The following is a 13,888-nucleotide window of genomic DNA, read 5'->3' as shown; positions in this document are numbered from 1 at the left end:
ACTCTACGCTGACCACTACGGGAACGCCACCTAGCGGCCATCGTAAGAATGCAGCCTACGATACGACAGCATAAGAGCCTTATGCCAGTCATATCTTAGGCTGCAGTCGGCGTAACAAGCTTTCTGAATACAGAAAAGTCGTTACGCTGGCGCAACTAAGCAATTGCGCTGCGTAACTATGGATACGCAGACGCAATTGCTTACTGAATCCACCCCAATGGGGGTAGAAAATGCCCCAGGGCCGAGCATCGGTGAGAATAAACATGGCTCCAGTGTTGGTGGGCAGTAGGAGGAGGAATAGTGCTCCATCGTTGCTATTAGTGGAAGAAATAGAGCCCCATTGTTGGTGTCATTGGGAGGAATAGTGCCTCATATCGTTGGGAGCAATACTGCCCCAAGGGCCGGATAAAGGCCCGCAAAGGGCAACATCCAGCCCTTGGGCCGCAGTTTGGAGACCCCTGGGCTAGATGATGCTGGAATCCTCCAGCAAGGAAATGAGGCCAGCTATATCTGTTGTGTCAGTGGGAGGAATAGTGTTCCATCATTGGTGTCAGTGGGAGGAATAGTGTCCCATCATTGGTGTCAGTGGGAGGAATAGTGTCCCATCATTGGTGTCAGTGGGAGGAATAGTGTCCCATCATTGGTGTCAGTGGGAGGAATAGTGCCCCATCATTGGTGTCAGTGGGAGGAATAGTGTCCCATCATTGGTGTTAGTGGGAGGAATAGTGTCCCATCATTGTCATGTCAGTGGGCCTTGAGCTGCCCGGCCTCTCTTTTTCACAATCGGTGTGTACACTGTACTCATTGCATATATTAAGATAATGTAGTTGTTTGAGTGTCCGGTTAATGTTTCACGTGGATATCAGACTCGATGGTCACATTGGCCAATACCGCTGGCCTCGCTCCCACACCTCGCGCCAGATCAATCGCTTTGTATTTGCTGCCCTTGACATGTGGCTCTGTCCATCGCTGCACTTTTTATAAGATTACCCCTTACATAAAGCTTCTCACTGTTATACAACTGACCTTCTCACCAACCCGAATCTGAGATCAAAGCCCCGGCGTTCAAAGTGCGGCTTTACCTTCCAATTTAATTAGCTGCTTCCCTGAATGAACTCTTCCAGAAGAAGAACAAAAACCCCCATTATTGCCACAAAGGAGGGAAAAGAATGTGAGAATAAATTATTTAAAGTGGAGTTCCGGCCACAATTTCACTTTTTATATATAAATACCCCTGTAATACACACGCTTAATGTATTCTAGTAAAGTTAGTCTGTAAACTAAGGTCCGTTTTGTTAGGTTGTTACAGCATTTAGACACTTTATAAAATAGAAATTGACTGGGGCCATCTTAACCCTTTCACGCCGAGCGTACGCATATATGCGTCCTCGGCTTTCAGGGGTTATACCGGGATGATGCCTGCAGCCGCAGGCATCATCCCGGTACCGTTGTTTAGAGCGGGCGATCGGCTTTCCAAACATAACAACCGATGCGGCTAAAAGCCGCTCAGTTGTTATGCCGGAGGAGCGGGAGGGGACATCCCCCCCCCTCCCGCCGCCTCTCGCCGCTCTGACCGGGCCTCCCGTCCCACCGGGAGACCCGATCCACGATCCGGCGCCTCCAGCATCTCGGCGCGCTCTGAAACAAAGCCGTAAACGGCTTTGATTCAGTGTCCGCATTGAAACCACGGAAGCGGCGTCATGACGTCACTTCCGGGTTTCTCAGATGCCAATGGCGCCGGATTTAAAAAAGTACACAGTATTCAGAATCGCCGTTTTCGGCGATCTGAATACTTTGAAGTGCAAAGGAGGGCTCGGGGGTCTTTTAGACCCCCGATCCCTCCATAAAGAGTACCTGTCACCACCTATTGCTGTCACAAGGGATGTTTACATTCCTTGTGACAGCAATAAAAGTGATCAAAATGTAAAAAAAAAAAAATTTAATATTAGAAAAAATAAATAAATAAATAAGAAAACAAAAAAAAATTTTTTTTAAAGCGCCCCCCCTCCCCGCGAGCTTGCGCAGCAAAGAAAGCGCATACGGAAGTCGCGCCCGCATATGAAAACGGTGTTCAAATAACACATGTGAGGTATCGCCGCGATCGTAAGAGCGAGAGCAATAATTATAGCACTAGGCCTACTCTGTAACTCTAACCTGGTAACCGTAAAAAAAGTTTAAAGCGTCGCCTATGGAGATTTTTAGTTACCGTAGTTTGTCGCCATTCCACGAGTGCGTGCAATTATAAAGCGTGTCATGCTTGGTATCTATTTACTCGGCATAACATCATCTTTCACATTATGCAAAAAAATTGGGCTAATTTTACTTTTTCATTTTTTTAAAATTCATGAAAGTAAATTTTTCCCAAAAAGTTGTGTTTAAAACACCGCCGCACAAATACCGTATGACATAAAATATTGCAACAATCGCCATTTTATTCTCTAGATTCTCTGCTAAAAATATATATATAATGTTTGGGGGTTCTAAGTAATTTTCTAGCCAAAAATATGGATTTTAACTTGTAAACACCAAATGTCATACATAGGCATAGGCATGAAAGGGTTAAGTGTGGGCATCATGAAGCCAGACTGTATGACTTCCTGGATTTCAGCCTTGCAGATCTCGCACATGCTCAGTGCTGCCCAAGCAGTGTAATAGGTTTCAGATCAGGTTTCAGCACCTGTACTGTCCAAGTCACATAATTCTTCGAGACTGGGGAGTGCACAGACTCCTGGAAAGTTACACCCACTACATTCCCAGGAGTCTGTGCGGTGTAGGTTAGGAAGCTTAAGCACCTAGGTGCAGGAAGAGGGAAGATTAACTATTCTGCCTAGCAACAACACTTTGAAGGCATCTAAAAAAAAAAAAAAAAATTCTTAAAGGACTAATGACATTTTTTTAAAACTACTGATGTAATGTTATATTTATGGGTGGAACTCCACTTTAATGTGATCTCCTATAGTCTCCCATATACAAAACATAAACGGTCAAGTAATGTAAAGAAACTAATAATATGCTACATCTGATGTTAATCCAATACCTTGGATCCTTGGATTGCGAGCATAATTCGTTCCAGAAACATGCTTGTAATCCAAAGCACTTGTATATCAAAGCATTTTTTTTTACAGAGTATAAAAGAGGAGAGAGGCGCCTCTAAGTGTAGCAATACGTTGTACCTTCATTACATGTAATCATATCGCTACACTTAGAGGCTCCTCTGTTCTTTTTTTATACTCAGTTGTGACATGACGCTACTCTTATATCAAGACTTTGCTTGTATATCGAGGCAAAATGTATTAAAACATTTTGCTTGTTTTGCAAAAGGCTCTCAAACCAAGTCACTCTCAAACCAAGGTTTTACTGTATATGGTAACACAAAAAACTCCTATTAACCACTTAAGGACCCCTTCACGCCGATATACGTCGGCAGAATGGCACGGCTGGGACTACAGGGAGTTTCCCGGTGGGCCGATGGCTCAGTGGGCCGGCTTCAGTGACAGCTGACCGCTGCCCCCCTCCGCTCTTTCTGTCTCTCCCTCCCTGCATCGCTCACCTGGGGGGAACAGAGAAGCAGGGGGGACGACAGAGGAGCATGGGGGAGGGGACAGACAGCTGACTCAACAGCTATGGCCTGGGAGTTTCTCACTTCTGCCTAATCTTGTCCCATAAGGGGGGCACCGAACTGATTCTTTGCCCTGGGTGAAATAATGTCTAGCTTCCCCACTGGTACTGCCTATAAGAGTATCAGTACCAGCTGTTCTACTCTAATAAAGTAGAACAGCTAGTGGCTAGTGAAGGGGGAGAGGGGGCTTGGGTGGCCGGGGGGGTGCGGGATTTGTCCGACCGCCATGGGAGAGACCTGTCAAAGTGGGCCAGTCTGGATGAAGTCCAGGGCCAAATTATTGTCCCAGTCCAGCCCTGGTTATAAATGGGCCCTGTCACACTGCCTGAGGAAAGGAATACTGAAAACCGTCAAGTTTGTTTACAAGTGATTGGACACAAGTGATCACATGGTAAAGGGCCACTGTGAAGGCCGGAGTTCAGCTTCAATGCATTTTAAACAAACGTTTGTTTCCCCAATACACGCGTGTGTACAGCTCCTGAGGCACTGGATAATATAGACAAGTCGCTCCCAGTTAGCATTTCTTACATTACCATTGATGGATGTTATAAACCGTTATGGTAGAAGATGGATACTTTATATTATAGATTTAGTAGTTGGTTTACACCTTGGAAACTCACCTCCCCGGCCTGTACAGTGTTGTATCTGCAGAATGTGGCAGGTCTGCCCCTCCGTCTCACTCACGTGTATTCTGCGTGTCCTCTTGGCTTCGGGGACAATACTATTTTTGGAGCTTTTTAAGCAAACAGATAGAGAAATAATTTCAGCACATCTTTGTGTAGTCACGTCCTATTTTCTAAATCTTCCAAATCAAACAGTTGCGTCCCGTCCATGATACTTGTTTGATTTGAACTAACAGTTACAATTTAGGTCAAGCTGTAGGGGGGAGGGGGGGGGGTCTACTCCGTTCATCTTGGTCCAAGTACAGTAGTTCTGGGCAAAGGGAATTTATCTACGGCAGAAAAAAAATCCAGTCTCCTTTCCTGCCACTAAGGGCTTTGCCGTTTGGCGGAGCTGTGTAATCTACAACTGGATGGACAGAAATTTCAAATCTTTTGGCAGCTGTGACCCCGAACATAATCTTTATTTTGAACAATAAATAGAATATGGTACATTTATGTAGGTAGATTCAGTAAGATTGACCTAACTTTGCGGCGGCGTAGCTTAAGGAATTTAAGCTACGCCGCCGTAAGTTAGCGAGGCAAGTACGTGATTCACAATGTACTTGCCTGCTAAGTTACGGCGGCGTAGCCTAAATCGGCGGGCGTAAGGGCGCCTAATTCAAATGTGTTGGAGGGGGGGCGTGTTTTATGGCAATGAGGCTTGACCTCACGTTTTTTACGTTTTTCCTTACTGCGCATGCGCTGGGCGCCTACATTTCCCAGTGTGCATTGCGGCTAAGTACGCCGCACGGACCTATTGATTTCGACGTGGACGTAAACGACGTAAATCCCGATTCACGGACGACTTACGCAAACGACGTAAAAAATTAGAATTTCAACGCGGAAACGGCGGCCATACTTGACATTACTATTCCAACTAGGGCCTAGCTCTAACTTTACGCGGCCTATCTCTTACGTAAACGGCGTAAAAGTACTGCGTCGGCCGGGCGTACGTTCGTGAATCGGCGTATCTACTAATTTGCATAATCTACGCCGACCGCAATGGAAGCGCCACCTAGCGGCCATCCGAAATATTGCAACCTAAGATAGGACGGCGCAAGCCGTCCTATCTTAGATATGTTTAAGCGTATCTCTGTTTGAGCATACGCTTAAACATAAGTCGGCTTAGATTCTGAGTTAAGTCGGCTTATCTATTGATAAGCCGGCCTAACTCTTTGTGAATCGACCTAATGGAGAACAAGTCTTAATGAATTCAATTTATTTAATGTTACATGTACAGTACAGATAATTCATCGATTGTCTCCTTTACCAGGTGGCGGCCCTGCAAGAGGAGAGGAACAGCTTATTGGCTGAAAACGAGGTGCAGAATGAAAGGATAAACCAATTGGACTCCTTCGAGGAACCTACCAATATGGCAGCTAAAAAATATTTTCAGACCCAACTGGATCAGCTGCAGGAAGAAAATTACAGGTATGGGCAAAGTGTAAGGACGGGGGTCCACATTCACCTGATCCTCCAACAAGCCACCAGAATGTCTTTGCAGAACTTTAAATACCAGTGGGGCAGATCCACAAAGAGAGTACGGCGGAGTATCTACTGATACGCCGGCGTACTTTCAAATTTCCCGCTTCGTATCTTTGTTTTGAATCCTCAAACCAAGATACGACGGCTTCTGGGTTAGATCCGTCAGGCGTACGTCTTCGTACGCCAGCCTAAATGCAGCCTATGTGACCCAGCTCCAGCCTATGTGCCCCAGCTTCAGCCTAAATGCAGCCTATGTGCCCATCTCCAGCCTATGTGCCTATCTCCAGCCTAAATGCAGCCTATGTGCCCATCTCCAGCCTATGTGCCTATCTCCAGCCTAAATGCAGCCTATGTGCCCATCTCCAGCCTAAATGCAGCCTATGTGCCCCATCTCCAGCCTAAATGCAGCCTATGTGCCCCATCTCCAGCCTAAATGCAGCCTATGTGCTCCAGCCTAAATGCAGCCTATGTGCCCCAGCTCCAGCCTAAATGCAGCCTATGTGCCCCAGCTTCAGCCTAAATGCAGCCTATGTGCCCCAGCTCCAGCCTAAATGCAGCCTATGTGCCCCAGCTCCAGCCTAAATGCAGCCTATGTGCCCCAGCTTCAGCCTAAATGCAGCCTATGTGCCCATCTCCAGCCTAAATGCAGCCTATGTGCCCATCTCCAGCCTATGTGCCTATCTCCAGCCTAAATGCAGCCTATGTGCCCCATCTCCAGCCTAAATGCAGCCTATGTGCCCCAGCTCCAGCCTAAATGCAGCCTATGTGCCCAGCTCCAGTCTATGTGCCCCTACGTTTGATTTGCCTAGATGCAGCCTATGTGCCCATTTGCAGCCTCACCTTCTCTCGAGGAGTGAGGGAATCACCGAGCCGCCATCTCCTGTTCATCCTGTTCATTCGGCGGCAGTCACATACACAGTCCCGCCTCCGCCATCGGTATTGGACCAGCTCCTGTGATTGATAGAACACTGGTCCAATGCCGGTGGCGGAAGCGGGACTGTGTATGTGACGTTGGAGCCGAGTAAACAGGAGAGATGACTCGTGAATTCCGGCGGCACTCAGCAGCGCTCGTCCCCCTCCTTCCCCTTCGAGCCCAAGGTACACTATCGGCGTATAGCGCGTGTGAAGGATGTCAGTGTAAATCTCCCTGCTTGGTTAAATTGTGGGTTAGATGGATTCATGTGTCACAAGCTATTGACATGTTAATGACCCTTCCTCAGCCAGCTCCCTAGTTCAAATGGTAATTGATTTATTGTGTGTGGGAAGGAGACCGGCCTTACTGTTTACAATGATTAGAAGTGGCTCATGTTAATTATTCTGATTGCTTCATTGTGGTCAGGCTGTTACACCTAGTAATTAACTCCGCTGATGTCTTTATCTAAAGAAACGTGTCTGCATGGTCGGCTCCGACTTGTCTCCTATAATCTGTATGGGAAACCCCACTGTGTGAGGGGGGCGTTCCTAACAGGCTGTAACCACATATAAGCTGAGTTTTTGTGTCAATAAAGTGTCTTGTTCTAGCAGTAAGCTTGTCTCATGTTTGGCTTTCTGGGCGATTCCAGGGATATCCCTCCTCGTGGAATATTGGGGTGATTGTCGTTATGGGAAGAAGGGAACGTTGACGTGGATATCATACCGATACCGTCACAGCGCGCACCCCTGATTTCCCCCCTATTTTTAGGGGAAAAAAGTGCGCGGTATACAGCCATAAATACGGTAATTACAAACATTTTCTCTATAGGGGCTGAAAATATGTACAGTGGAACCTCGGATTACGAGGATAATCCGTTCCAGGAGAATGCTCGTAATCCAAAGTACTCGCATATCAAAGCGAGTTTCCCCATAGAAGTCAATGGAAACGAAAATAATTTGTTCCGCATTGACTTCAATGGCATGCAATACCGCATGTGGCCAGAGGTGGGGGGGGGGGTGCCGGAGAGCCTCGGAAACAGCAGTAAAGGCCAGAGGACAGCTCGGCTGACCTCTGCAAACCTTGGAAAAGTTTGGGAACGGAGTATTTCTGTGTCTTTCCGGATGGCTGGGATCTGCGTTGTTCGGCTCTGGCGCCCCCCCCCCCCACCTCAGGCCAAACGTGGTACTGCACACTGCTTTGGCCTGAATCCTGCTCGTTTTGCGAGACAACATTTGCGACATGGTTTGATGAGTTTGGTGTGGAGGAACTTGAGTTGACCTCACCCCTAATGAACGCCTTTGGGATGAGTTGGCACACAGATGATGAGCCAGGTCTTCTCATCATTCAACATCAGTGACTCTGAGTTATTCTGTCTTTGTGGTGAAGAACCTTTTCTGTTCCAGCATGATTTTTATCTTTATGCCCCACCTGCACACGTGAACACATCAACGCATATTCATCTTTCTGTGTATTTCTATTTGCAGGCTGGAAGCGGCGAAGGATGATTATCGGGTTCACTGCGAGGAGCTGGAGAAACAGCTGATCGAGACGCAGAACCGCAGTGTTGAGTTGGCCAGTCTAGCCGAGGAGTCGAGGGCTTTAAAAGACGAAATGGATGTTCTCAGGTACAACCAGAAGGGGTTGGAAATGGGATGAAGTTCTGAATTCCAAAAACCAATTCATAGTGGTGTTCATAACAATGGTGTGGTGTATGTAATGTATAGAATAGGGCAGGGCCGATCCTAGGCAGGGTGCTTTGCACCCAGGCGCCTGCAGAGGTGGGGGCGCCAATGTGTATACACACACTAAAGTGCCTCAAAGAAGCTACTTGCAGGACATTTTTGGACGTCTTGCCAGCGCACCGCTTCAGTGTGAAAGCACCCGGGCTCTCACACTGGGATTGCAGATGAGGCTTTTTTCAGGCGCTATTTTTAATGCTAAAGCGCCTGAAAAAGGGGTCTAATGGACCATCTTCTGTACTATTGTCTGCAATCTCTGACCATCTCCTGTACTATGTCTGCAGTCTCTGACCATCTCCTGTATCATGTCTGCAGTCTCTGACTGTCTCCTGTATCATGTCTGCAGTCTCTGACCATCTCCTGTATCATGTCTGTAGTATGTCCGGGGGTCTGTCTAACAGACTCTCTAACAGAAGCCCTCTCTGTGTTTACCAGAGAGGTCCCCCTCCAGGTCCCAATAAAGTACTCTGCTTCTCTTCCTGTATTTTGTTTATTATTAGGAGATCATGTAAGGATCCCAGGGTAATGAGGACTTTGTGGAGAAGCATCTCTGTGGTTGAGTCGTTGCCATAGAAACATTTGTAAAGGGGAGGAGTTAGTAAAATGACCGCGCCCATGTGGGGGGGCGCCAGAAATATTTCTGCACCCAGGCGCCTGTGACCCTAGGATCGGCCCTGGAATGGGGTACAGACTGATCCTGTGTATGTAATGTACAACACAGCATAGAGAATACTGGGGGTCCTCTGTGTGTCCTGTACAAAAAGGAAAACAGTGTGAAGCAGTTTTCAGAATGTAACATACAGCACAATGTGCAGTGCAGTGATCCAGAGTGTGTAATATACAGCACAGTGTGCAGAGTGTGTAATATACAGCATAGTGTGCAGAGTGTGTAATATACAGCATAGTGCGCAGAGTGTGTAATATACAGCATAGTGCGCAGAGTGTGTAATATACAGCATAGTGCGCAGAGTGTGTAATATACAGCATCGTGTGCAGAGTGTGTAATATACAGCATAGTGTGCAGAGTGTGTAATATACAGCATAGTGTGCAGAGTGTGTAATATACAGCATAGTGCGCAGAGTGTGTAATATACAGCATAGTGCGCAGAGTGTGTAATATACAGCATAGTGCGCAGAGTGTGTAATATACAGCATAGTGCGCAGAGTGTGTAATATACAGCATAGTGTGCAGAGTGTGTAATATACAGCATAGTGTGCAGAGTGTGTAATATACAGCATAGTGCGCAGAGTGTGTAATATACAGCATAGTGCGCAGAGTGTGTAATATACAGCATAGTGCGCAGAGTGTGTAATATACAGCATAGTGCGCAGAGTGTGTAATATACAGCATAGTGCGCAGAGTGTGTAATATACAGCATAGTGTGCAGAGTGTGTAATATACAGCATAGTGCGCAGAGTGTGTAATATACAGCATAGTGCGCAGAGTGTGTAATATACAGCATAGTGCGCAGAGTGTGTAATATACAGCATAGTGCGCAGAGTGTGTAATATACAGCATAGTGTGCAGAGTGTGTAATATACAGCATAGTGTGCAGAGTGTGTAATATACAGCATAGTGTGCAGAGTGCAGGATCAGACGTATGTAACAGAGTTACCATGGACCTCTTGGCTGCTTCTCTGATGAATGCTCTCCTTGCCCGGCCCGGTCAGTTTAGGTGGACGGCCAAGTCTTGGTAGGTTTGCAGTTGTCCCATACTCTTTCCATTTTCGGATGATGGATTGAACAGAAGCTCCGTGAGATGATCAAAGCTTGGGAGATTTTTTTTATAACCTAACCCTGCTTTATACTTCTTCACAACTTTATCCCTGACCTGTCTGGTGTGTTCCTTGGTCTTCATGATGCTATTTGTTCACTAAGGTTCTCTAACAAACCTATGAGGGCTTCACAGAACAGATGTGTTTATACTGAGATTAACCCCTTAACGCCCGCCGCACGACTATTTACGTCCGCAAAATGGCACGGACAGGCAGAAGGGCGTATATATACGTCCTTGCCTTCTAGCGGGTGGGGGGTCCGATCGTGGCCCCCCCCCCCCCCCCCGCGGCGGGCGGCTTCCCCGTGCTTCACTGTGGCGGCGTATCGATCGAGTGATCCCTTTTATAGGGAGACTCGATCGATGACATCAGACCTACAGCCACACCCCCCTACAGTTGTAAACACACACTAGGTGCACCCTAACTCCTACAGCGCCCCCTGTGGTTAACTCCCAAACTGCAACTGTCATTTTCACAATAAAGAATGCAATTTAAATGCATTTTTTGCTGTGAAAATGACAATGGTCCCAAAAATTTGTCAAAATTGTCCGAAGGGTCCGCCATAATGTCGCAGTCACGAAAAAAAATCGCTGATCGCCGCCATTAGTAGTAAAAAAATTTTTTTTTATAAAAATGCAAAAAAACTATCCCCTATTTTGTAAACGCTATAAATTTTGCGCAAACCAATCGATAAACAGTTATTGCGATTTTTTTTTACCAAAAATCGGTAGAAGAATACATATCGGCCTAAACTGAGGAAAAAAAATGTTTTTATATGTTTTTGGGGGATATTTATTATAGTAAAAACTCTCTATTTTTGTTTATAGCGCAAAAAATAAAAACCCCAGAGGTGATCAAATACCACCAAAAGAAAGCTGTTTGTGGGAAAAAAAGGACGCCAATTTTGTTTGGGAGCCACGTCGCACGACCGCGCAATTGTCAGTTAAAGCGACGCAGTGCCGAATTAGCAGCATATTGGTCCGGGGCTTAAGTGGTTAAATGACACAAAGGTGGACTCTATTTCCTAATTAGGTGACTTCTGAAGGCAATTGGTTCCACTAGATTTTAGTTGGGGGTATCAGAGTAAAGGGGGCTGAATACAAATGTACCCCCCCCCCCCACACACCTTTCACATATTTATTTGTAAACAATTTTGAAAACCATTTATCATTTTCCTTCCACTTCACAATTATGTGACACTTTGTGTTGGTCTATCACATAAAATCCCAATAAAATACATTTACGTTTTTTGGTTGTAACGTGAGAAAATGTGGAACATTTCAAGGGGTATGAATACTTTTTCAAGGCACTGTATAGCATAGTGTATAGAGTGCAGGAACAAATGTATGTAATGTTGTGCATACAGAGTCCAGACTCCCTTCGAGAAGAGTGGCAGCAGCTATCTTGAGCTTTGTCTTTATTGTCTGTCTGTCTGATGCCAATCATCAATAATCACCCTCTCTTCCTGATCTGTGCTGTCATTGGCCCGTTTCTCACAGCTATTCGCTTTCTCTGCCTTAGAGTCATACTAAAGGTTTGAATAAAAAATGTATAAATAAAAAACATATCCTACTTACCTCCACTGTGCAGTTCGTTTTGCACAGTGGCCCCCAACACCGATTTTCTGGGGTCCCCTGGCGGCTCTCTCGGCTCCTCCCCACATCTGATAACCCCCTAGGAGAAGTGCCCTCCCGGGGGGTTACCTTGCGGGTGCGCTCCTGTGTCCAGTATTTGGCGTCCATAGCTGCCAAAGGCAGGACTCGGCCCCGCCCCCCCTGCGTCATTGGTATCAATCTATCCAATCAAGAGCCCCAGGCAGAGAGACAACGCATTCCTTGCCGTAGGACATTCCAGGGCTCAGTTGAGTAGAACGAAGGAGCTCGGGGGCCCGTGACTGACAGAAATTTTTTCACCTTAATGCATGGGGATGCATTAACCACTTGCTTACTGGGCACATAAACCCCCTTCGTTTCCAGGCGAAATTTCAGCTTCCGGCACTGCGTCGCTTTAACTGACAATTGCGCGGTCGTGCGACGTGGCTCCCGAACAAAATTTGCGTCCTTTTTTCCCCACAAATAGAGCTTTATTTTGGTGGTATTTGATCACCTCTGCGGTTTTTATTTTTTGCGCTATAAACAAAAAAAGAGCGACAATTTAAAAAAATATATATTTTTTTTTTACTTGTTGCTATAATAAATATCCCAATTTAAAAAAAAAAAAAAATTTTCTCAGTTAAGGCCGATACGTATTTTTCGACGTATTTTTGTAAAAAAAAAAAAATAATCGCAATAAGCGACTGGTTTGCGCAAAAGTTATAGTGCCTACGAAATGGGGGATAGATTTATGTTGTTTTTTTTTGTTTGTTTTTTACTAGTAATGGCGGCGATTTGCGATTTTTTAGTCAGGGCTGCGATATTGCGACGGACGGATCGGACACTTTTGACACAATTTTGGGACCATTCACATTTATACAGCGATCAGTGCTATAAAAATGCACTAATTACTGTATAAATATGACTGGTAGGGAAGGGGTTAACACTAGGGGGTGAGGAAGGGGTTAAATGTATTCCCTCATTGTGTTCTTACTGTGTGGGGGGAGGGGGACTGACTGGGGGAGGTGACCGATGCTGTGTCCCTATGTACAAGGGACACAGATCGGTCTCCTCTCCTCTGACAGCACGTGGAGCTCGGTGTTTACACCCCATCATTACACACAGAGCTCCACGTCCTGCTGTGTTACCGGCTGTGTTTACCGCCGATCGCGTGTGTCTGGCGGACATCGCGGCCGCCAGGCACTCGCATCGGCTCCCGAGCGATGCGCCGGGCACGTTGTTTCCCCGCTGCGCGCCCCCAGCGGCGCGCACGGGGAACAACAACAGCAGGACGTCCAGGGACGTCCACCCGGCAGTTGAGAGCCGCGCTGTGGACGTCTTTCGACCATAGCGCGGATCTCAACTAGTTAAGGTGAAAAAACAGGAGGGTTTACAACCCCTTTAACCACTTAAGGACCGCCTCCTGCACATATACGTCGGCAGAATGGCACGGCTGGGCACATGCATGTACAGGTACGTCCTCTTTAAGTGCCCAGCCGTGCGACCTAATCCGAAGCTCCGTGACCGAGGGACCCGCGGACCTGATCGCCGCCGGGGTCCCGCGATCGGTCCCCGGAGCTGAAGAACGGGGAGAGGTGAGTGTAAACACAGCTTCCCCGTTCTTCACAGTGGCGCCGTCATCGATCGTGTGTTCCCTGATATAGGGAATCGCAATCAATGACGTCACACCTACAGCCACACCCCCCTACAGTTAGAATCACAGATGAGGTTACGCTTAACCCCTTCAACGCCCCCTTGTGGTTAACTCCCGAACTGCAATTGTCATTTTCACAGTAAACAGTGCATTTTTAATGCATTTTTTGCTGTGAAAATGACAATGGTCCCAAAAATGTGTCAAAATTGTCCGATGTGTCCGCCATAATGCCGCAGTCACGAAAAAAATCGCTGATCGCCGCCATTAGTAGTAAAAAAAAAATCAATTAATAAAAATGCTATAAAACGATCCCCTATTTTGTAAACACTATTAGGTAGATTCAGAGAGAATGGTGCAAAGTTACGGCGGCGTAGCTTAGCGTGTTTAGGCTACGCCACCGTAAGTTAGCAAGGCAAGTACTTGATTCTAAAGCGGGCGGGCGTAAGGG

General features: G+C 46.6%; 1 protein-coding gene across 1 annotated transcript in view; it reads left to right on the top strand.

Moving 5' to 3' along the window:
- Positions 1-13,888, top strand: part of HOOK1 (hook microtubule tethering protein 1) — a 107,776-nt gene that overhangs the window by 64,372 nt on the left and 29,516 nt on the right. Inside the window, exons 9-10 of the mRNA XM_040360820.1 lie at positions 5,555-5,712; positions 8,164-8,304. Of these exons, the coding sequence (XP_040216754.1) occupies positions 5,555-5,712; positions 8,164-8,304 (299 nt within the window). The remainder of the gene's footprint in view (positions 1-5,554; positions 5,713-8,163; positions 8,305-13,888) is intronic.

Source organism: Rana temporaria, chromosome 7 (assembly GCF_905171775.1).
Source record: "Rana temporaria chromosome 7, aRanTem1.1, whole genome shotgun sequence".
NCBI lineage: Eukaryota > Metazoa > Chordata > Amphibia > Anura > Ranidae > Rana > Rana temporaria.
The sequence above is the reverse complement of the archived record's forward strand: the minus strand, read 5'-3'. Positions and strand labels throughout refer to the sequence as shown.